General features: G+C 43.3%; 1 protein-coding gene across 1 annotated transcript in view; it reads right to left on the bottom strand.

Annotated features, from left to right (window-relative positions):
* The window catches only part of LOC144782208 (haloacid dehalogenase-like hydrolase domain-containing 5), a 102,625-nt gene that overhangs the window by 16,371 nt on the left and 62,640 nt on the right, over positions 1-23,614 (bottom strand). The window contains exons 5-6 of the mRNA XM_078661432.1: positions 9,716-9,749; positions 1,010-1,184 (exon numbers count right to left, since the gene is read on the bottom strand). Coding sequence (XP_078517558.1) covers positions 1,010-1,184; positions 9,716-9,749 — 209 coding nt within the window. The remainder of the gene's footprint in view (positions 1-1,009; positions 1,185-9,715; positions 9,750-23,614) is intronic.

Raw genomic sequence — 23,614 nt, 5'->3', positions numbered from 1 at the left:
GTTTTCAGCACCGCTGTAGCACCGGACAGAGCTACCGACTTAAAAGATCAACATACAGTGATCAAAAATAGGCACTTTCCAAGTATGACTTAAATAAACAGTTCCTTTATCGTTTTGGTTTTGTTTGCACAGATAAATAGTGGTTATTTTTCTAAAGCAGGTGTGGTGTCCTTTTGTAGTGTTTACACTGTATTACTGTTGGTTATGTGCAAATGCTTCACCAAGTCGGAGAGCAGGGGTTATTTTAGGAGTTTATAACCCTTATCCTGACTAGAAGGGAGGGCCCCTATTTGGACATAGGTCCAAACTACTGCCAACTAGAGACCCCCATTTCTAACACAGGTGTAGGCTGCAAATTGTTGTCGTAGCACTGAAACTTCATTCCATCATCCTGGTCAAATTCAAGTAGAGAAACTATTCTTGTTGCACACAAATCTGAATGTTCTTTTATCCTTACTGTGTGAAAATAGATATTGAGTACATCAGTGAGCACAATATGAGCCTATAACAGATTGCTGCTCAAAGAGCATAAGCATGAACCCAAATGTTATAGTTTTAAAACACGTATACATCCTTGTTGCAGAGGCACGGTCACTAACCATTATTGGGGTTGAATCCCCTTTTGTAGCCTGTAAGATTATAAACCCATATGACCCACCGTCAAAGCTTTCTCTTTACAGTTTCTCCTTAATTGAAAAACAGTGTAAAATTCTTATTAAAACCAGATTCTGAAAGAAAACGTCATGGCGAGTTGGCAACCATCTGAAGCCTTTTGGTATACCATCCAAAGTGATAGCTGGAACTGAAATGGTGAACACTAAAATTTCTAATTAATGAAGTTATTAATTTAAAACATGCTTATCAGTGAGCAATATTAGAAGTCTCACTAATTCGGGCAATAGCCCACAAGTCTTTAATCCAGCAAGATGTGCATGCAAATTATCATCTTTTAACATTGCTTCTCAAGCTAACTTGCCTACAGAGCCAATCAGGTCACCATATTACTCACCTTGGGGACTGTGCTTCAGCCATCCACATGAGATCCATGTTACAGGCAAGCAGAGGTATATGTGGGTAACTGAACTGCTGATGAGCATCTCCAGGACGACCACTTGTCAACAGAACATCAATTATTAGCTGAAGATTAGTCTCCCATCGGATCGGCTCACCGAAAAGGATAACGGCTACCACCAGGGAATTAAAGAATAATTAAGTTTGGGAGATCTGTTTCACAGAGATGTACATGTTACACAAGGTGAACTGTCTCTACAGTGACCAGATAGCTCCAGGACACCACTTTTCCATTAGCGTACTTCGTTTGTACATACATTGTTATCAGGTGTGTTGGTTTTTACATATCAATAGAGCCAATTGGACCAAGTCCAGGAATGGAAAAGTGTCCCGGTGATATGGAGCCGTCTGGTCACCTCAACTGCGGCAATAATTTTTTCAAGAAGGTTCAATGTAGCAATGCAGTACAAGCCCAGACATTGAATAAAATACACACAGTATTAATAAGGGTATGTTGAAGTGCACCATGCTTTTGTAGATTCAAAACTGCTAATCAATTCATTTAGCACAAAATGGCATTAAAATAAATAACTTATTAATCAGCAACCAACACATTCACTCACATAACCCCCTCACTGTCACCCAAAACACAAAACCTTCCCAATGCCACAGAAACAATTATTCACAAAACAGCATGGTTTACTGTTGAGCCTCTAACCAGTTCCTCGATACCGGATCCACAAATGACCAGATGGGTAAAACAAGAGTGAAATTTGAGAAGGTACATCACTGATCTGTGACAATACTTCTGGAACTTAATATCTGTTACAAACTGTAATGCTGTGCATATTCCTGCCATAAACTGATGAGTCTGGGCAACTATTTAGAGATGCATCTGCAACGCCAATAGGTTTGGCATTTGCTGCTAACCTTTTGGTTTCCCAACGCTTCTTGCTGTATGCTGTAACGGGCGGAAGAAAAATGTGAAAGACAACAACAGACCAGTGAATGAAGAGGGCTTGTTGAAGACACCCATAAGTAAGTATATTCTGTTTGGGGTTTTACAAATATCAAAATGTCTTAGCTAATGGCAGATCTACAAATGTTCATTAAATATATGATGAGTAGTTGGCAACTGTCTAATGTGCCAATCAATACCTGGAGTGAACCAGCACACCTGGTTTCAAACAGTGGATCAAAAATGGTAGACTAATGACTAAACAAACGTCATCAAATTTTCTCTCAGTACTCAAACAACAAATGGAGGCTACGGAAAACCACAACCTACGTGGAGCACAGCTACGGACAAAATTGTCTCAAAAAATTACACAAACACTTATCTGCTCAAATACACTCTATTTGTAAGAATTAATCAGTGATGTGTTTCATCAGCTGAAATGAAATTAAGAACATGTGAGCTTGTGCACTTGAATTAAACAAAAACAGAATACATTTTTATTATCCAGAATGTCATCTCATTAACAAATGAACACAAGAACACATATGTACAATGCATTAACAGAGACAATCCCAATGCATTTCGGGTTCAGTCGGAACCCTTCATCAAGGGATGAATATTCTCAAAATAAAAGAGGTTTGTGGACTCTGCTGTGTCCTCCTCAGGAATCTACAACAGAATAGTTATAAGCGTATCAAACACAATGTCTTGTCCTGTCAAATATAAGCATCAAAACAGTACAAATAGGTTGATAGAATTTGCATTCAAACGAAAAGAAAAAGGGTGAGCAAGCTGTAGAACCTGTGGCCGTGCTGCCCTGTGTGCAACGTGAAAATGCACGTGAAAGTTGATCTCATACGTTTAGCTAGAAACCTAGTAACAAAAAGTTCAGAGATGCACCCACTTTGAAACACTCCCGTGTGTTAAAAAGCCCCAGTGCCATATCTAAATAAACTGGGTGAGTCCCCGGTGTTAAATTACATGTCAGCAATGGACTCTTACCCTCCGCAAAAAGACGTAATCAGCTTCTCGCTGAAAAACAAAAGACATAAACCACTGTAATTGACTCCAGTCAATCCCAGAAAAATGCAGTGGGTTACAGAATAGAAGAGGACTGCAACTGGTCTTACCCGAATTGCCGCCAACTGATCGTATAATCATGCGGTCCAGTCTCGCGGGTGTGCTCCGTGTGCTAAAAACGCAAGAGAGTTAATAAGGAGTCTTATTGCAAAGACAGTAATTAAACTATTTAGTGGGTGAGCAACGCCGCGGTTCTCACCGTATCTGAAACTGAGTAAAACACAGCCTCTCGCTCCGCGCTCGAAACCGGCGCCTGTAACCGTAGCACGTACACGATACCCGGCATGCTAAGCGTATTTAAAGAAACAGTGTATTTATTACAATGGCCGACTGGGTTCACGTCCCGACGCTGACACGAACGCACAACAAACATTATTGTGCATATGTTCGTGACACAGAGTCTATGAATAACGTGTAACCGCAAAAACAAGTCCTCGTGATCCCCATAAGTAATGTCACAAGGTGAGCAAAAATGGATGAGTAGTATCCAAAGGTATATAAAAGAGTTCACCACTCGCTTGCGGAGAATTTATGAAACTAAGAGACCACCTAATGGGCAGAATAGGGGACTCCAGATCACCAGAAAAACTAAGGTGTAGAAATTAAAAAATGATACATGTTACTCAAATGAAAAAGAGAAAAAGACAAAATAAAGAGCTAAGGAGATGTGAAATGTGTCAGTGTTGTACACTGTAATATATCTTAAATACTTTGATAGTCTGATGAGTGAATAAAACAGAAGAGAGGGGTGAGTGCAAATCCTTTACATAGATCTATAAAATAAAATATAAAAAGTATAAGGTTATAGGAAAAACAATAACTCATAGTGATCATTGAGCCCCCCAGGGATCCCTGTGCCTAACAATTTTATCCAGTGTGTCTCCCTATGTGCTAGGACAGGTTCCTGAACTCAACGTCACTTGTTCAAGGATAGTAAACCTCAATTGTGGAATAGTGTGCGAGGCCTGCAACCAATGGGCAACCAGAGAAGAACTTGTATTTTTATTGCGGATGTTCTATCATGCGTGTTTTAATTTTGCGGCTCGTCCTACCAACATTAACTAATCCGCATGGGCACTTAATAGCATATATTACCCTCTCTGTATTGCAGTCTGATGTGTGGTGCAGTTTCATCTTTCTGCCTGTATGTGGATGCGTAAATACATCCCCTAAAATTACATTGCCACACTGTCCACAGTTGTGGCATTTCCTCAATCCCCTTGTGACTGGTTTTTCAACACTGGCAGTGGATTTCAACAGTTCTCATAAGTTTTTGGGTCTGTTATGCGCAAATAGGGTCTTGGAAAAGATCAACAAAGTTTGGTTCTTGTTCTATGATTTCACAAAGTTTTCTTAGAATGGCTTTGATCTGGGTTCAATTATGTTTCTTTTGGTGCAATCAGCATTAAAACAGCATGAAAACAAAGGTGCCTATTTGCAAAGGTAGATTTACACCCAAGTAAATCTACAAGAGTAAGTGTACTCTTACACTTTTGAATAGACTTACTATTTTGGCTGTTCACATTTTCAGAGTATAAATTTACCCTAAATTGTAGACCTGTCTCCACCCCCTGAAACCAGGGGTTGCAGCCATTTTTACGAGTGTAAAGTTGCTATAGCAATTTTATTTGTAATTAATATTCAGTAATTTTAATAAGCTGTGTTTAATTTAAATTATACTTCAATTTTTAACACAAGTTTAAAAATGCAATCTATTTTTAATAAGTCAACTAATATTATTAAAAGTAATAAAATACGTCATTAATTTAACACTAAGAATATACGTATACACACAATTTAAAATGAAATAATGTAATAAGTTTAATATGAAATACATGGTCAGGCAGGAAGACTATGAAATACATGGTCAGGCAGTATCTGTGACCTAGGCTTGAGGATACTATTTGATAGGTCACAGGTGGGGTGGCACGTAGCCGGCAGACAAACATGTGAACAGGGAACTCGGGTCAATCCCCCAGATAAGCACAGCAACACTACAATGGTCCAGGGAGATTGGCTCCAATAAAGTACACATTGCCAGAGGGGTGCGCGCATTCCCAAAACACCATAATGTCAGCTGTCACATGAAATTAGGAACATACACAGCCAATCAGGGCACAGCACCTACAGTACACCGTGATCATGTGTCCTTTATTCCGGACATGTTACCCACCGTTCCTCAAGGAGTCCACGCAAGGTCGAGGCCCACCTGCATTTGTTATCAGGGGCCTTATTTAAGACTCCACAGAAAAGGTCAGCATTCTTTTACCTGAACAAATGTATAAAACTCTATTCAGACTGATTGTACTTTGAGACAGTCCTCAGACCTGCTTCTGTAGCTGTGCTCCCAGCCAAAGTGTTTAATTAAATCAACTGTTCCTGTTTTGGCAAATGCCTCTAGTTGCGTGAATATGATTTCACCTTGAAAAGACATTATGGCAAGCTAGATAACAGAGATTGGTACCGCGGACCGACTGCAGCCAAAGGAAAGGGACCCCGACCGGATGGATTCACATTTGCCCAGCAAGAAGGCGAGCAGACAGCACAATTGATTGGAAGTTCTGCGGAATCTGCAGTGCAGAGTTCTGTCCTTAAGCCGCCATCAGTGGGTAAGCGACTACATCTGATCCTTAGTCCCAGCATTTGGTGTATGGTAAGCTAGGAAGAACTGTAAAAATGTAAGATCCTTGCCCTGCCACTGACCGAAATGCAAAAAGAACAATTGATGGACAGAATGCAGAACAATGTCATACATTCACCCCAGTACAGAGATCTGGGCATAAATCCATCGTTTTTTTGCTCACCATGCCATTCAGTTTGGACCCAGCCATATGCAAATCAGTCTTGACCCTGCGCCCAATGGAGACAGTCCAGCCCGAACTGCCAGGCCAGGTCCTCCCTGTACTGGAAACAAGCATCTTAGGACCGGTTTCAGGCTTTCAGCCCTCATCAGCCAGGATAGATTTGTCCCAAATAAAGAAAAACAACAGGATTGGAGGTGACCCTGAAGTCCGGTTGGCACAGAGGGAGGCTTTCCTCATTATGAAATTTGACTCAGCCCTGCATGGGCTTAATGAATTGTCTGAGATCACAAAACTGTAATTACAACTTTAGACATTCCCCCTAATTTCATATTTTTGCCGGGTGATTTGCTTTGTTAGGGCTCTAAACATTTCATGTTTCAAGATAAATTTATATCCTGGGCACATACATTACACTTAAATCAGGCTATTTTACCAACAACGTTGGTATTTGAGCTCATGAGTTAATGATCCCTTTCGGATTTTCCAGCTGCCAAAGTGAGTGCTTTACTCATTTGAGAACTACCAGTACCAGAATTCCCAGGGACTCTAACTTCCTGGGGAATCTCTGCCATGTTAAAAGGTAGTGCCTTGCTTCACTCAAATGTTTGCTGAATTGTAGCAGACATAGGGTGTGTGGAGAATTCTCTAAAACAATGTAATCCAGGTAAGCGGCATGAGGCACCGCCTTTATAAATAGGAAAGTACATTTTGGTCAAGCGTTTTAGTAACTTTTACCGTTTCCACTTTAGACTAAGTTTAAAGAAGGGTGGAATTGGGATGGGCGTCCCCTGAGCAGCCTCATGGAGTGAAATTGATTCCCCTGGCAGTGAGGGGCCAATTACTGATTACAGTCAAGCCGTCAGTATAACTTTGTAAAGTCTGTGTCAACCGAGATTTCTAACTAAAGATTTTTCGTCACATCTCCTGGCAAACTGAACCGTCAAGCACTTCGAAGAGGTTTCAACTATTCCTGTACCCACAGGGCGGACGCACATCGCGCCGCTTTTAAGAGATCAACCTTGTCCAAGTCCTGAGGAGAATCTGTGAATTGTGTGGATTCGAAACGCATTGGCTCTTGTGAGCTCGTGGGATTGGGTGTATATATAGTGCCTTAAGGAATGTAGCAATCATTTTTTCCTCTTGTGTAGGTAATATTGTTTTGAAGACAGAACCCCCGGTCTCTTGGCCTAGGCAGGACAATTAACAACGTCTAGTTAAGAATCTAACGTCCGCTTGGTGCCTTATGTAAAAACTAGGACTGGTGTTGTACTTTCAATGTTAATGTTATTTCACACGATTGTCTAAGTTTGTTTCACTTGTCACTTTTGTCTTTGAATTTTTTTCATTTTTAAGTGGAATATAACATTGTGTTTTTGTAAATGTGGTGTTCTGTTTTTCTAAAACATGAAAAAATATTTATTTGCTTCGTTAATCTAAATAATTTAAAATAAGCTAAATAAAGCAATAAGAACCCTAGAATTGATGGTCTAGGGTATTATTTTTAAAGTGTGCAAACTACTCCTTCTGGGCACACTCTTTTCTCTTGAAGGATTTGGACAAAGTCATTATTTATTCTCTGTCAGTTCTTTAGGTCGAGCATTCGAGACCTCTTGTATATATATATATACCTTAGCATATACTTATATGTGTATGTACTTTGTGGGCTCTGGAGATCAGCCCTAGGACTTGTCTGCTTCGGTTAGCGACTTTTTTTCCGCTCAACTGCCTCTATTTAACAGTCTTGATAGAAAACGACCAGTACAGGTCAGTAAAATACCAGAATTGCTTTATACTGAGGGACTATATTTTTTAAAATTTTTCTGGCAACTGCCTCTATTTAACTTTCTTGATAGAAAACAACCAGCAGAGGTCAGTAAAATATCAGAATCTCTTTAGCATTTTCTAGATTCCAGTCCATAGAAATTGTCTTCCATGAGCACCTGTAGACAATAATATTTTTTTTTAAATCTTGTATTTTGAGTGATATGACCACCGAAGGCCTGATTTTATATTAAAAACAGCACTTTGGACATTTCCCGCTGAAAGGCAATATTTCTCTCCATTTGTTCCCATACCTGGTGTGTCGCGCAGTTTGGTGCTTACTTTCCCTCCATGTTAAAGAACAGTAGATGTTTCAGCACCCAGGCTAATGTGCTGCATAGCTAAATACATATAAGATCCCAAAGGCGAGACCGATTGCATTGCAAATGCTTGTTCTTATTATAGTATTGAAATTGACGCAAGGTATATTTGATGTTGCAATGATTTGATGCTGTGGTGCTGGTAAATTAATGCAAATGTATTTTGTCTTGGGTATTGTGCTTTTCGATGTCTCAATGTGCTACTGAAGGCGTTGCTATTTATCACAATCGTTATTTCATATCAAGGTAAACTCTGCTGTTTGCTGCCAAATTCCAGGACGTTATAAAAATTGCACTTTTTTCTAGGTTGTTATCCCTCATATGCATTGCTATTTGTGTTTGTGAAATGTTTATGTTGATGAATCTGTAAATAGCGTTGAGCTCGTAAGTAGTTAGAACCAGCAATCCCCATGTATATATTTCCCCATAACCAAAGTAGAACTTAAAATTCCCTAAACCCAGAAAAACTAGGGTGCATCCGTCACTTAAAAGAGTACCCAACTTATCATGGAGTCGCCAATAAAACACATGCAAACCAGGTTCTCCACAAAGGCTAAAAATAATGTAACAAGTTTTGCCACGAATTACCCTAACACTCTACAGCACACTTGTTTCCCTAGCCAAATGAGGGAACCTTTGACACCAACACAATTGAACACATGAGAACCCACATACAGACCAAATAAGTAGGGCAAAAGAAGGACAGGAGAGAGGCACTATGAGAACTAGGGGCCATCTTTCAGGAGGCCCAGACCGATGATCCTATCCCACAGATAATAGGCAAGGTGTCTGCACCTCCCCTGCCATATGCAGATATGAAGGTGCCCTACCCGATGCCTGCTAGTCCTGCATTAGGATACATCAACCCGCCAGTTGAGGGAGCTGAAGGGTCTCCTACCGCACATCAAACTGTTATGTCCAGGTATTAGATTTTAACTGGCCTGCAGGCCTGGGCAATCCCAGCACCACCCCAGTCCAGTGCTAAAGCGCCCTAAAGTTCGAACCTGTTGCGTTCATCTAATACAACAGCAGCGACACTAAGAACATGGATGCACTCACTCCCACTGGTTCAGGTGAAAACACTTGAGTAATGTGGAGATTCATAGCGGTTCTGGACAGTGATACAACTCACAGGGGGGAATACAGGGGCCCCAGTCCTTCACGGTCCAAGGAGGAGGTGGAAGCCACAAGGTTTGCTCAGGTAGATGAAGAAACAACAAAAAGCGAGTTTGAAATGAAGTTCAGACTAAAATAAACAGCACATAGCTCAGAGCTGGACCAAGTACAGCAGACATTGTCCTACAGATACTTGGCCAAAATTGTTGGCCAAAATTGTTAAGAGAAGTCACAAACGTCAATTGGAAGACTGAATGCAAATTGAGATCTCCCTCTAGAGGCAACAAAGAAAGTAAAGATCCACAACTCGTTTTCAGAAACATGCCCCACGACTTTGGAATGCCTTAATTAATTACAAGTGTGCTGCAAATATCTGAAACTACATCTTTTCACACAATCTCTCCATTTGTTATAAGTCACACTTCATTTCTCAGTTGTGCATGTGAGCGTCTACTGTGCTGGTGGTTTTGAATGTTCTTTACCACACTCCTTCACATCCCCAACAGGATTGAGTACTTCAGTAAATATCCTATAGTTCTGCACATTTAGAGAGATATTAAGTCCACATTGTTTGTAGAAAATAAATTGCATAATACAATACTGACCATCAATCTTTGGCAGTTCCACAGCTGGAGAAGGCTGCAATTAAAAGTAAAAATAGCCATGAGTGCACTTACACTGACAAGTATTGGTACTGGTTTTGGAAAATATCAATGTCCATGGTCTCAAACAAATACACAATTTCAAATAGATCCAGCAAGTAAGCACAATAAAGTACATTTATTAAACTAGTTAGTAACTGATATTCAGGACGGGCATATTAAGATAATGGGTCACTTGTAGAGCAAGACTGCAAGAAGCAGGCCTCCATGGTCTAAACAGAAAAACATCTTGTGTATTGCTGATTTGGGGTATTTGTCTCTCAGTGCAAAAAGCAATTTGTGAAACATAAGTGCATACTTGTTCCCACAGGTTCATCTTCACAGTGACACAGAATGTTCCTCTCTGCAAGTTCTACCTCAGTCACCGCACCAAAGCCTCATTGAGTAAATGTAAGAGATCAGATATAAATCTACAAATTCCACAATCCGAGCATTTGATTCAATGGAGATAAACTGACTTTCTAGAAGGCACCATTCTACAAGTAAACCAGAAGTGGTGCCAGGGTCTCACAAAAATATTTTCCTACATCTTCATATTGCTCCCACTAGTTTTCCAAATGAGTGCCTACACAAGATAGCTATGTACACATTATTAAGGCGGTGGTTGGAACTCTAATGGAGTTAGTGAACAACTACAGTATCTTCATTCATGCAATATTCCTCTTTTATAGGTGAATAAAGCAACTTTCAACTCAAACTGACAGGGGAGAGTGAATGATCAAATGAATAAATCATACTTACCTTTTTAATCGATCAGATGTTTTGTTGTAACACACAGCCATATGTGGGAAGGCCAGATCCTAAACCAATTTATTCAATTGTATAAGGTACAGTTGAAAATGAAGTAATTTTTCCACTGTTACATCATAATTTAAGCACTTGTCTCTCCTGTGTTCCAACTCCTCACCCTGGTCTACAGAGGAGCAAGCAAAGTGTCAGAATGTTGTTTAAACGTGTTCCATCTCTCCAGCCTCTCTTGGTTCTGAGAGAGGCAGGAGAATTCCAAACTCAATCATCTAATGCCAGTACCAGTTTGCTCAGACCCACACTGGCAGAGAAAGCCATAAAGGTAGCCGCTTTCCCTGGGCCGGTCAGTGCGGCAGTGGCTTTCTGCGCATATGGAAAGCAGAGAACAAAGCTTCTGGTGTGGAGGGTGAGGTAAGATTTGTATGGGGGGTGGGACAATGCTTTTTTACATTACGGTACGAGGTATGAAAAGGTGGGGTGGGTGGTTGTCAGGAATAATGGTGTAATTTGTATAGTTGGTTGGGAGGAGGGAAGTTTACAAGGACTTAACTTTGGGCAATCTGTAAAGCATGTATGCAGTACCAAAACAGAAATAAAAAGTGAAAATGCTAAACAAAACTCCCATATCGAATACAATAAAAAATAGTACAATTTAATAAACAAAATGACACCAAAATAACCAAAATCTAATAAGGGGGGGGGGGGCAGTAGATTTTAAAGTTTTAATTAGGAATAGAGCCACGAAGCGCAAAGTACTAATGATAGTCAGTCGCCGCAGTAGACAAAGACCTGGGTGCAATTTGAGTGAGGCTGGCTACTCATGAGCATGGATCAGATACATCAACCGGGATAGCCCTGGTCAAAGATTTTATATTCTGACTTAGAAGTGTTCTGTAGTGGAATGGGACTTAAGACTAAGTTCCCCCCCCCCCCCCCCCCCGGGCCTCAGAGGATGCACTGAGAGCCTCACAGAGTGTCACGCAGAGGCCAACAGATGGGTCCACTGGTCAGTTGCCACTGATCGGTTCCAGAAAAGGCCCCTTGTAGCGTGTTGTATCACTGTAGCTTGAACAGGAGGTCAGTGTTATGACCCTTGCACATAACTTCTTTGTCCTGGGTACAGGTCCAGTCCTCCAGTGCTCCCATCAAGCCACAGTCAGCAGGTCCAGTAGTACTTTATTGTATGATTGCTTAAAATCTTTACATTGCAATCAAAACGCCAAAAACACACACAAAATAAAATACATTAATATAAAATCACAGACCCTGGGGTCTCTAATAAAAGCTGGCAGCATAAAAGGTAAGGGACCATTCGTCTAGAAGCAAATAGAACAATATATCCCAGAGGGTTTAAAACACAGCGGGGGTAAACATTACAGATGTGATTTAGGAAGCAGGCATAATATTCAAAGTGCAAGGTGCCAAGTTATCAAAGCTTATTGAATGGATCAAAACACAGCCCAAAAAAAAACCAGCTGCATGAATCACAAGACTGTAATTGCGCTAAACTTAAGTGCATTAAGACAATGCATCACAATTGATTTTTAAAACACAGCAGGCGCAGACATTTCAGGTACAAGTGCAAGGTGCGCGTAGACAAGGCTTACCCAACAACTCAAAGCAGAGCCTGACTAAGATGAGCAGCATTGGTAAAAAAAAGGTGCATACTCGCTAAAGTGACACAGGCAGATCCAACGATTGTAAACGTACATTTCTTTCAGAGTGCATGGAGTCAAGTTGTCAGACCATTCACTAAAGTGCCATGTGCTAGTTCAAGAACGAGTTGTAAGCATGTATTTCTTTCAAGGTGCTGGGTGCCATATTGGGGGGCCATATCAAGGAACATCATGGATGTGGCCATAAGTCAGCATTTCTTTCAGGGCCAGGTGCCAGACCTGTGGGCCGACCGAAGCATTCATAACATTTAAAGTGCAAAGTCCCACAGTGTCAAGTCTTATCAAGTGATACAATACAGAGCCCGACTAAGGCCAGCTGCTTGAAAGACAGGTGCAATTTCATTAAAGTGAGATGTGAACTGACGTTTCTTATAGATGCAAAGGTGCCAAACACGTCTGGCCGTACCAAATACCACAGAACAGTGGGATCGTTTGCAAGATGCCAGACCTGTGGGCCAGCAAAGTTTGTAAAAAAGAAATATGGCGTATTAATTACAAGGAGAAGATTCGGCAATGTTTGTAAACAGACATTTATTTCAAAGAGAAAAGAGTAAAATTATCAAGCCATATCAGATCAATATAAGTTTTTGAGTTTGTGCTTGAGGATATCAAATGAATGTCCCCAGGGGTGGGCAGGCATCTTGCAACAGCTTTCCAGCTGTGGCAAAGAATTTGCCAATCCGTGCTACTTCAATCTGGAAATCTGATTTATAGATGCAGGTCAATGCCTCTTTTCTTTACATGTTCTAATACAATGTTGCAAGAAAATCGCCCTTAGATAACTCATCTCTACTGCCCCATGACCTGGGGGAATGTTCTTCCAGTGGGACCTATATTCCCATATAGGCAGTGTTAGGAGCCATCGTCAACAGGGTAGAACTGGTCTTCCCAAAGCTACTTTCAGATATGGCCGGCAAGTAGTGGCTTCATATGATGTGTCGAGCCCCACAGCTCCCGGGATGTTTATGATTTCAATAATGTCCTGTTCCCTTGATATGAGCTTGCTGTGCTGTTACGAGTGGGTCAATTCAACACTCGCACGTCAAGTTCAGCGAGTCCCTTGCGCTGCCAAGTTACCTTGACCAGCTGCTCTTTTTATCCTAGATTATCACACATGTGGCACCTTTCATTGAATATGGGTCTGCCCTTGCCACTTGTTGATACTTAATTAAATCCTTTTTGCATTTGATATAAATTTTTTCTATGCCAAAATCTAGGCGGCTCAATGTACTGTTGTTTTGGGGAGGTTGAATATTTTCCTGTATGCAGCTGTGTGACAGCACTCTAATGGCTCTCTGAGCATACTGGGAAATGCGAGGTGCCCATAACTTATGGTGGGTAAAAGCTGCGCCAGTGTTACTCTTCAGATCCCCTCCTCTGAGTGACTTTGTAGATTGTGATATAATTTGGTTAATGCAAACGAGGTTCGGCTGCTTTTTCTACCAGGGCCTTAACATGGAAGATGGATCTACCTGCGTCTGACAACCTGACACCGTGATAATTGTATTTGCAGGTCGTACTTATCTTTAAGGAGCCCAACTGCCATTCCATCTGATGTTTCTTGGCTCTTTGTCCGAAGACCAGGACTTTGGTTTTTGTATCATTTGCATGCGGCGTTCTTAGAATTATATGACAAAGTATGCCCAGATCCCTCTTCATTCCAATTTGTGTTTGATCCAGTAGCACCATGTCATCCACATACTGAATGATAAGTTAAGCCATACCAAATAACCTATGTGGGAAGATATTTCCTTTCAACAGCTCTGCGCCCAAGTCAGCTGTTTATAGAATGAACAAGGTAGGAGCAATGACGCATCCCTGCTTCAGGCCTTTGTTTGTATATATTTTTGCCATAGCACGGGGTTGAGTTATCTTAGTCCGGACCCAGGTGTCAGTGTACAATGATGTGATAGCTGCCAAGGCTTGCCTTGGTATTCCCCACTCCATGAGTTTGGTCCAGAGGATGTTCCAGTCGATTCCATCAAACGTGGTGCTGTATTTGATGTAAAAGGCATAAAGTGGGCGTGGATGTTTCAATGACCTTGGCCCCCAGGTATGAAAGAGCCTATGTCTATGGTAGAGGAGTTCGGCCTGAACCCTGTCTGACAGCATGGGATGATGATGTGGTCATTATTCCAGTCCTCCAGCCGATGTAGGAGCACTTGCCCAAAGGCCTTACCATCTATGTATAGTAGGGCTATTAACCTGCAATTTGCAGGTGAGGTACTGGTCCCTTTTTTATGAATTGGAGGCAGGCTGGTGCTTCCCCATGATTCCAGAATGGCCGACAGCAAAACACATTAGTTGAACAGCCATTTGGACCCGGGGCTCTATCTTTCCGAATGCTCTTCAAGACGCTTAGCATCTCCTTTTTGGAAACTACAATTGGGTTCTCCTCCAAGCCCTATAGGGTCTAGCAAGTGAGCTCTTGATGGTGGCCCTTGTTTTGGCGGGGTCTAGGTAAAGGATTGACACATGAGCAGACCATTTGTGGGCTGGGAAAATGTTCTCCTTACTAGTGGTTGTACGTGCCAAACTGTTGACGTAACCTCAGAATTCCCTGGACTTGCTAGCAGGGAGTATATGTATTTCCACTCGTCGCCTATATGTTTTTAGGTCTCGCCCGATCCAGCGCATGCGCTGGTCTCGGCCGAGACATTTAGTAGCTCTGAGAAATGCTACTTTGCCGGCATTCAGCTTGCTAGAACGCGCACGTCATGTACAGCTGTCGCGGCTTCTTTAAGGCTCATGAATGCTTCCCCCTACCTCCAACTGGCATGCGACTTCTTTGATCTTCGTTTTTTTTTTTTTTTTAGGGGCACCCTTCAACTCCATCCCCATCCCTCACCGCAAGATCGGGTACATGTTTAATTTCAGCCCGCCCCCGCTTTTACTCCCTCTCCCTCCCTCACCACAGAGCGACCCCCCTCGCTCGCCGCAAGATCCGGCTGCAAGACACTGCGGGAGCTAATTATCGCCCCTTTTCCTAGTGACAGATCTGACTCCCCCCTGTGGCCATCAGCCCCAATTTCGCTACCTTCTCCCTGGCAATGCCCAGTTCAGAGTAAGCTCAATGCTCTCCCGTTTCACACGTCTTCCTGTCACTAGTCACTCGCGCCTCCACTGTTGTGCGCCGCACGGCCAATGCTTGTATGTCCATGCTCTTCCTTCCCTTGTCATAAGCCATATGTTCTATTATCTTCCACGCGTGTCTAGCTTTTATTCACACGCATTTTTTTATTGTTCTTTATCCCTTGCTGTTTTCTTTTCTTCCATGCAGTCTTTTATTTGTTGCCCTTGGTTTGATTTTTCCTCTTCCTCTGTACTGTGCCTACTTTGTCCCTCTCTTACCCTGCCCATGCCCCTGGTCTTCTCCTTTTCTCCCTTTATTTATGCACCCCAGACATTACGCAGAGGTGCTAGAGTGCACCAATGGTTGCATGGGTCTGCGTTAGTTCATCAGCAGAGAGGCCTTGGCAGTCTCCGCTCTCATGCTCCAGTACTCCCCCGCGAGAGAGCATCGCCATGGGGGTGGGGGGAATAGCAGTCTGGATCCTCAAGCCCCCTCAAACTTCTGACAGTTCCCATTGGGACCTCACCAATCCAACCAGGCCAGACCTACCCTCCCCGGGCAGAGTCAGCAGCTTCCCCCCCACCTGCTCACCCCTCCCATAGTGAAATGTGACCCAAGCGCACCCATAAACCCGACATGGATCAAGTCATAGATATATGGGAGCAGCAGGGCTCCAACGAAGCGTCACTTTTCAAGTTGTGTTGATGAGGAATATATTAATGTGGAAACAAACTAGTGTATTGGGGAAGAGGCTACAAATGGGGTGCAAAGTATCAAGTGTGCCAATGTCCATGAGTGGGGTGCTCTGTGCTGGATTCTAAATAGAGTTTGTCTCTGATGCCGTGTGCGCCAAGCATTGGTGTGCACAGAGAAGCGCTTGTTCCAACTAGGCGCTATTGTGACAAAAGGTAAAGACGCAGTCAATATACACCGTGTTCTGTTTCCGACACTGCAGGACGTGTGAGGCGATAATACACATCTGACATGGAAAGCAGCTGAGAAATGATTACTCGTTGCACGCTGTTGTTTCCAACCTCTCCTTGGACCGCGTGAGCAGAGAGGTCACAACAGTCCAAGCCAGCCTCCCCCCTCAGATGACATCGGCCGAGAGGCCTTGGTAGCCCAGTCCATCCTGCCATTCTACAGAGAGCATCAACAGAGAGGCCTCAGCAGCTCACCCTCCCCTCCCCCCCTGCCTTCGGGCAGCATCAGCAGAGGGGCCTCAACAGCCCAACCCTCTCCTGCACCCCCCCCCCTCCACTGCCTTCAGATAGCATCAGCAGAGAGTCATAGCTGCCAAGGTTTCAGATTGTTTGTGTGTGACATTTTCATAACTTCACTTTAATTCCGAGTGGCATTCAGTGGTTATGAGTGACACTTTGTCGCAAGCAAAATGAAGAAGAGGGAAACATCAGAAATTACATGTATTTTTCAAAAATAAATGGACTGCTTCAGGTGACATTCGACATCTTCAAATTGTAAATAAAAAAAGGCAAGGCATACGTCATCACACTGGGCCGCCATAGCAATCTTGAGGATTACACTTCATCACGCTGTTATTGTTTTTTTGCTGCTGCTCTACAGTATTGGCAAAGCAACTAGTTTGACAAGACTTTGCCAAAGCTTGTATCCTTCTGAGTAATAGTGGTGGTACATACAACATCTAAAATGGCAAATACTGTGTCTTTAAACACTATGTAGTAATAAATTCATCTTTAACTTAAATTGAATTGTGTGCTGAAACGCTCAGTTTATTGAGAAGGAGCGTCTAGCCTTTTGCAAGTGTCTAAGGCCTTAGTTTTAACAACCGTTGAAATCCTCGACTGTTAGTGTAGGGCCTCTCTGTTTTAATGTCACCTGGGGACAAGCTAATGCTAATGTGGGGTGTGTATGTGTAATGACAGTGAACACGTGGTCAAGTGCTCTTTTTTAGGGGCCTACAGCTGTAATGACAGTGGGTTCACTTCTAGATTGGTTTATTACAGCAGTGTTCCTGGCTGCTAATAGTCAAAGTATGCTTCGCGGGGTCTGAAGCCCGTGGGCAGGGCAGCTCATCCACAAATGGATGCTGAGTATATGGGAGAGCCCCCACCCCCTTCCTGCTCGCCAATAAAACATGGATATTGTTACAGCGCCTCATTAGGGGTAGGAAGTGCTGTATATAAATACAATTACAAGCATTGGCATAGCCAATAGGTCTCGCCTTTGGGACCTTATAAGTGTTTAGCCATGCAACAGTTAATATTGTTGCACCAAGGATATTGTGCTGCATAACTAAATACTTATAAGGTCCCAAAGGCGAGACCTATAGGCTATGCCAATGCTTGTTGTTTTAGAGCTCAGAGAATTTTTTTATGTTTTTTACAATGAGGGATCTGCAAATCCTCAGAGAATACCAGCAATTTGATTGGCTGGCACCAACTGAAAATGAGTGTTGCACTACCAGGCCTTGAGGCCTGTATCCTGAAATAAAAAAGCAAAAGCGATGGTATAAGGTGGCGGGGAACCATCCCGTTACCCCAGAAAGGGGTCAAAGGAGAGTCACCGGAAAAGAGGTACTGCCACATTTTTTTTTTATTGAACCTGTTTTTTCTCAGGGGATTTGACACCTAATGACAAGGCCAGAGTCTGATAATTTGTGAGGAGTCTGAATATTCTTTAAAATGTAATATCAGAGGTAGAGAGGGGGCTTTAGGTTGGGTTCAAGAGCATTCAAAACACATAGCCCTAATGCACTTCTACAAACTGCCTTGTTTGCTCAAGACTTTATTGCCTACGAAGAGATCGGTCCAGGTGGCACTTGCCGCTGTTGGTGATACCAGTCTCAACTCTTGACCTCCTTCACACTGCCCCAATCCACGGTTTTCGCATTAGAGAACTTTTACCAAGAAACAGAAATATATCATTCAATTGAGTCACTTCTCCAAACGGTTGCTGTTCTCTCAAATTATTTGATGAACCATGTGCTCAACTGTCCGCAAGAAAAGTATGATGCTATTTAAAAAAAACAAATTAAATAAACCTTTGTGGAAAATCTCACTCTAAGGGGAAACTGTACTGCCAAAATATAATATTAAAAGTATAAAATATTAAAAGTCTGCAACAGAACATCCATTAAAAAACACATTAATTTTGTAGCACTCCTGTTCTGAAATATCAATTGGATTTTTTTTTTTTTTACACAGGTCACACTTTCGGGTGCCTTTTTAGTGCGTTTTGTAGGTGCGTTTCGATTACTCTGGAAGAGCCTCGGTAGGATTATATCAGAACCAGCAAGAAAAAATCTCGGGAAATGTCAACTAAATTATGCACAGAAGAATACAATGTGCAAATGGAAACACTGTAAAACGAATAAACTGCACACTTCACCTTGTGACCGTCAGTGAGTGACGCCCCTTTTTGCCACTTGGCCGAGTCAGACGTAAATATCCGGGACAGCTGTGTGTAGACGTGCTCTGCACTTCTTCAATGGGCACTGAGCACCAAATGGTATGTGAATGACGTAATCTTCAAATATGTTCATCCCTCTGCGATGTGCACTCCCTCTCCCACAGCAGAGGTCACGGCCTTAGGAAGCGCACAGAAACCCTTCTCTATGCAGTGTTGCTTCAAGCTCCCGGGAGACAAACAGTGAGTGATGTCTACAATTTTTCCTTCTATTAATTTTAGGGTGTGCCCCGCCTCCTCGTAAAGTCGCACATCTGTGCCTCACAATTGACTTTGCCACAGAAACTACCAAGAATCCCATGTCTGTGGCTTTAGGATTAGCCAAGTAGGGTGAGCCTGAGGTAACACCTGCTAACCGCGGTACTTCCCTATGGCGCCATTCGTCATGGCCTTGTGAACCCGGGTGTCAGCGGTCCTGACGGAGCCGCAGAAATAGAAGGTAAACTCACTTTCTGCATTCCCCATTATTTACTCTCCCTCACAGGTCTGTTCCTGTCAAACTGGAAGCATTTGGAGTACGGATTTAGCATAATTTTTTTCCTTCAAGACAGTTACAATATTACACATATTTTCCTTCCTGGGAGATTTGTGCAAACAGACGTTGTTTTGCAGTTACAGTGTGCTGTGTCCTGGAGACATTTTTTCTGCACGACCCAGTGTCTCACGGTTGCGGAGTGTGATTTTGATGCACAAGGTACACTTTTCTGACAAAAGTCACTCAAGATTCCCACAAAATGGACTTCGCTTAATCGACGCTATGAAGTAAAACGTGACACCAGTGACTCGTGAGCTTTTTAGGTCTCGTCCTTTTCCATTGCGAAGCAATGGTAAAGGGGGAGAATTCATGTGCTCCATCGGATAGTCAAACCACCACTTTTGTCCGTGGCGTTTTCTTCGAGTGCACGTACAGGCACGCGCATTTGGCCCATACACTTTCATGGCCATCTGTTCCTGTTCCTAATGGCCCTCCCCCAGCACAGAGCGCGCATCGCGGCCGCACAGCACATCAAAGGGCTTCGCCCAGCGTGTGCTGTGCGGCTTCTCCTCCCCTAATTATGTGGCCGGCCGTACTTGTGTTTCCTGGCCGCTTCCCGGCCGCTCTTGTATTTAATTAGCAGCTTCTTTTGTAAAGCGTCTACACTCCCACCCGTTCATCTCCCTCCTTCCCCTGTGGCCGGCCGGTGGCTGCTGGACACTGCGCTTCATGTTTGTTAGGGTATACTTTACAGATTACTTTACTTTACAGATGCCTCGCACACCACATCACCACATCAAATGCTTCTTCTCCCCCTCACTCACTCCTCATCCCCATATGCTCGCTCCTTCCCTCCCACTCTTTGAAATTGCTTTGCCGCCCCATGCCGTGCCTCTCACGCGCACAACACGCCATGCCCGCTTTCACTTTCTCCTCCCCCCCCCTGCTCTCCACAGCAATGCTAAGAGCTTGTTTTCATTGGGGCTCTTTTCTTAAAGTGCGAACAAAGAGACATTGTCGTGACAGTCCATACCGGTAGCTGCAGTGCGGCAAAAAGCATGTTTGCTTTCCTTTTAATATGAATGTTTTTATTGTTTGGGTCACTCGGTTCTCCCTCGTTCCCACTCCTAAAATCCCATGGCGAAATCTGTTGTCTGATCAACATTTGTATTTCTACAGTACTCGGTGACTAGTTGGACTCACACGTTTTGCGTGTAGAGGAGTCTGTTGTAAGTAATCTATGCATCAACTTTTAACACGTGTTCACAGAAGTTGCACTGTTTGTCAAGTGACTTAACAGCACTGCTGCCTTTTACACCAATATTTTTCATTCGTGAGATGGTAGCTTTGCTTTATTTGTTGAACATACTAGTGAATAACTTCATTGTGCGATTGCCTCTTCATTGATTCACTTAGGTCAAGGCCATGCTGTTTATGGGCACACAGGCGCACTGTCCTTTCCAGCATAACATCACGTTTGAAAACATTTCCTCTTAGCAGACGGAATGCTGCATCTGTTAAACCGTAGGAGTACCGCCTATTACTTTTTACGTCACTGATGGTTACCAGAAGACCCATAGGAGGTGAACATGTCTCTTCCTGTAGGCACTGTTTAGTGTTCCTTAATAATTACTGGATATTTCCTGTTTTATTGATGAACATTCACAAATATTTCTATCCGAGAAGGCTGCAAAAAAAATGCGAGAGGACTGCATCATTTGAGTTGACACCACTTTGGGTGGTGAAGATATTTGTAGATTGTGGATGGAGATGCATACAGCGAATGATATAACAAGCATTGGAAATGCAATATGTCGCGCAATTACGCGAGTCTGAACTATTAGCATTGTAAATGATAATGCCCTTTATTTTTGCGTTCTGGTTTTTAGAACATAAATAAAAGGCTTTGTCATTTACAAGGCCTATAGCTTAAATTTGCGTTAAAACGAGACCTATTGCATTGCAAATGCTTGTTTTATTCAGTCAGATACCAATCTCCAAGACTAAATCCTTCCTACGTCCTTGCCGCCTTTACTCCCTCAACATCTCAGTCACTTCCACATCCCACTAACATTCTAAACGGACACAAGATTGAAGGAGATATGGGAATGTACCAAGGTAGAGGGGGAGAATATAAGGAGAGCGGGACAGGAAAGGGTATATGACACTAAGATAATTAAAGAAGAGTGGAAATGATCATTCAGGATACGGGGTGTTCATTAAATATTGTGTTTGGGAACATTATGCTTACTATGTGAAATAAAAAATGGCAATTTTGCCCACCCCTTGTTCAGAGTGGGACTAGGGATCAAGTCTGTGATTGCCCAGGGGGTATAGTGTACGCCTGGCATTGAAATGGTTAAGCTATCCGTTTTGAAATAAAGCAACTTCAGTCGCCTCGTTTTGGCTTCAGTGCCACTGACTCGACAAATGGTACCTTGTTATCTCACATCAGGTGTTTCAATTACCTAACATCAGGTGTAACTTTAAAAATCAGGAAAACCAAACATTCAGCTTTGCATAAATTTGTACTACCTCATTCATGTCGATGATCTCTAGATGTCGAAATTGCGAAACGTCTTTTACTCCTATTTAACCAAATGTAATTCATTTTAAAAAACATGGACAACTTCAGTATTGGAAAAAAAAAGATGGTAAGTTCTCTGGGATGACAGGGGCCGCTAAAGTGCTGGTATCAAAGATGGCTGCCCGTAAGTGAGGCCAGAGGCCAACATTCATCATTCATCATCATCATCCAAAGAACCACGACAGGACACTCAGGGGTCATTAGTTATGTGAAATGAATAAGAAAACAGCCCCAGGTCTTGGACGAACTGAAATAGCCCACCTTGAGTCCTGTGTAGTAGAAGCAGACGGCTGGACTACCAGCCCGGCACAGATTCAAAATGGCAGCCACCGTGGTGCCGGGTGGGGCCCCTCGCCCCATGCATGGATTGAGTGTGCAGGGATACACTGCGAGGTCTGGAAGGGGCAGCCGGAGGTGAGTGGCTAGTACACCACCCCGGTGTCTCTGCGGTGAAGGACAAGTGCCCAGCGTCCACATCAGTGAAACGGGAGAGAATAAGAGCCAGGCCTGATGTATGCCGGACACTTGGGGGGGGGGGGGGGGGGTGTCAGGCATACAGTCAGGCCGGAGTCAGGCCTCTGGACTTGAATGTAGCACAAATGTTAGTTAGCCCTGGGGAGACATCTTGCTATGTGTAGAAGAAGGACAATGCTGTGAAAGTCCCTGTGAAAAATAAGAGTGTGGCATAGTGGTAGCTATTTGTGCGTGCAGTGGGTGGACTGTGGAAGGTGGTCTGCTTGTGCCACCAACAGAGCTTGGTGAAGGGCAAGCCACCCCACCCTGAAAAAAAAAAACTTAGGGTGCACAACCAAAAAAGAAAAAGAAAATAAAGGGCCACCTCCTAGTTTGATTGATTCAGATGCTCCGTCCATCACCACCCCCTTTTGTACCGCTTTTGGCCGCCATAAGTGTGGCAGGGTATGCTCAGACGTGAGTCCCTTGCTCACTTTGCCACTGGATTCAAGCAAGCCGGGCTGAAGACGGCTGGAATGCCAGAAACCGGTCCTCGGAAGCTTGTTTCCGGTCCAGGGAAGGCATGGCTTGGCAGTTCGGGCTGGACTGTTCCTATGAGGCACAGGGTCAGACTGATTTGCATATAGCCATGTCTGAACTGGGGTGGCAGAGTGGGCTAAAGAACGGTGATGGATTAAACCCAGATCTTTTGACTGGGTGTGAGCGTTTGATTGATTCAGATGCTCCGCCCATCACCACCCCCTTTTGTACCGCCGGCCAACTAGTAGCATTAAATTTACAGGCCCTGGGTGTACCACTTTACAAGGGACTTACAAGTAAATCAAATACGCCAAACAGGTGTAAACCATCATTCAATGTTTAGGGGAGAGAGAGCACATGCACTTTAGCACTGAGTAGCAGTGGTAAAGTGCCCAGAGTCCAAAAGCTAACAAAAAGAAGGTCCGAAAAATAAGCAAAGGAAGGCAGAAAGTTTGGGGCTAACCCTGCAGAAAGGGCCAGGTCTAACACAACCCCCTTCCAGCCTAAAGCCAGGGTAGACTAATCAATACCTTAAAGGGCTTCCCGGCTAAGGGCAATAGAACATGGACCGTGGCCCACTACTGCAGGGGGCACGTGCCAGTTCTAAGCCTTTCTTAACCCAGCTGGATCCCTTGCTCTATACTCTCAGGGCCCACTAAGCTAATCCATGGAGAATCCTTCTCCTCACCTGCAGACCGCCTCTGTGATACGCCTAACTTTAAGCTGTTCACAGTTGCATCCCAGTAAGCAGACAGTACCACCATGGCTAACAAAGGGATGTGGGCTATTTCACCCCTTGGGTCTGACTTCTGTCTCCAACCAAAGGAAATCTCTCAAGAAGGAC

The sequence above is a fragment of the Lissotriton helveticus genome, chromosome 9 (genome assembly GCF_964261635.1).
Source record: "Lissotriton helveticus chromosome 9, aLisHel1.1, whole genome shotgun sequence".
Taxonomy (NCBI): domain Eukaryota; kingdom Metazoa; phylum Chordata; class Amphibia; order Caudata; family Salamandridae; genus Lissotriton; species Lissotriton helveticus.
This window is presented reverse-complemented; position numbering and strand designations above follow the sequence as displayed.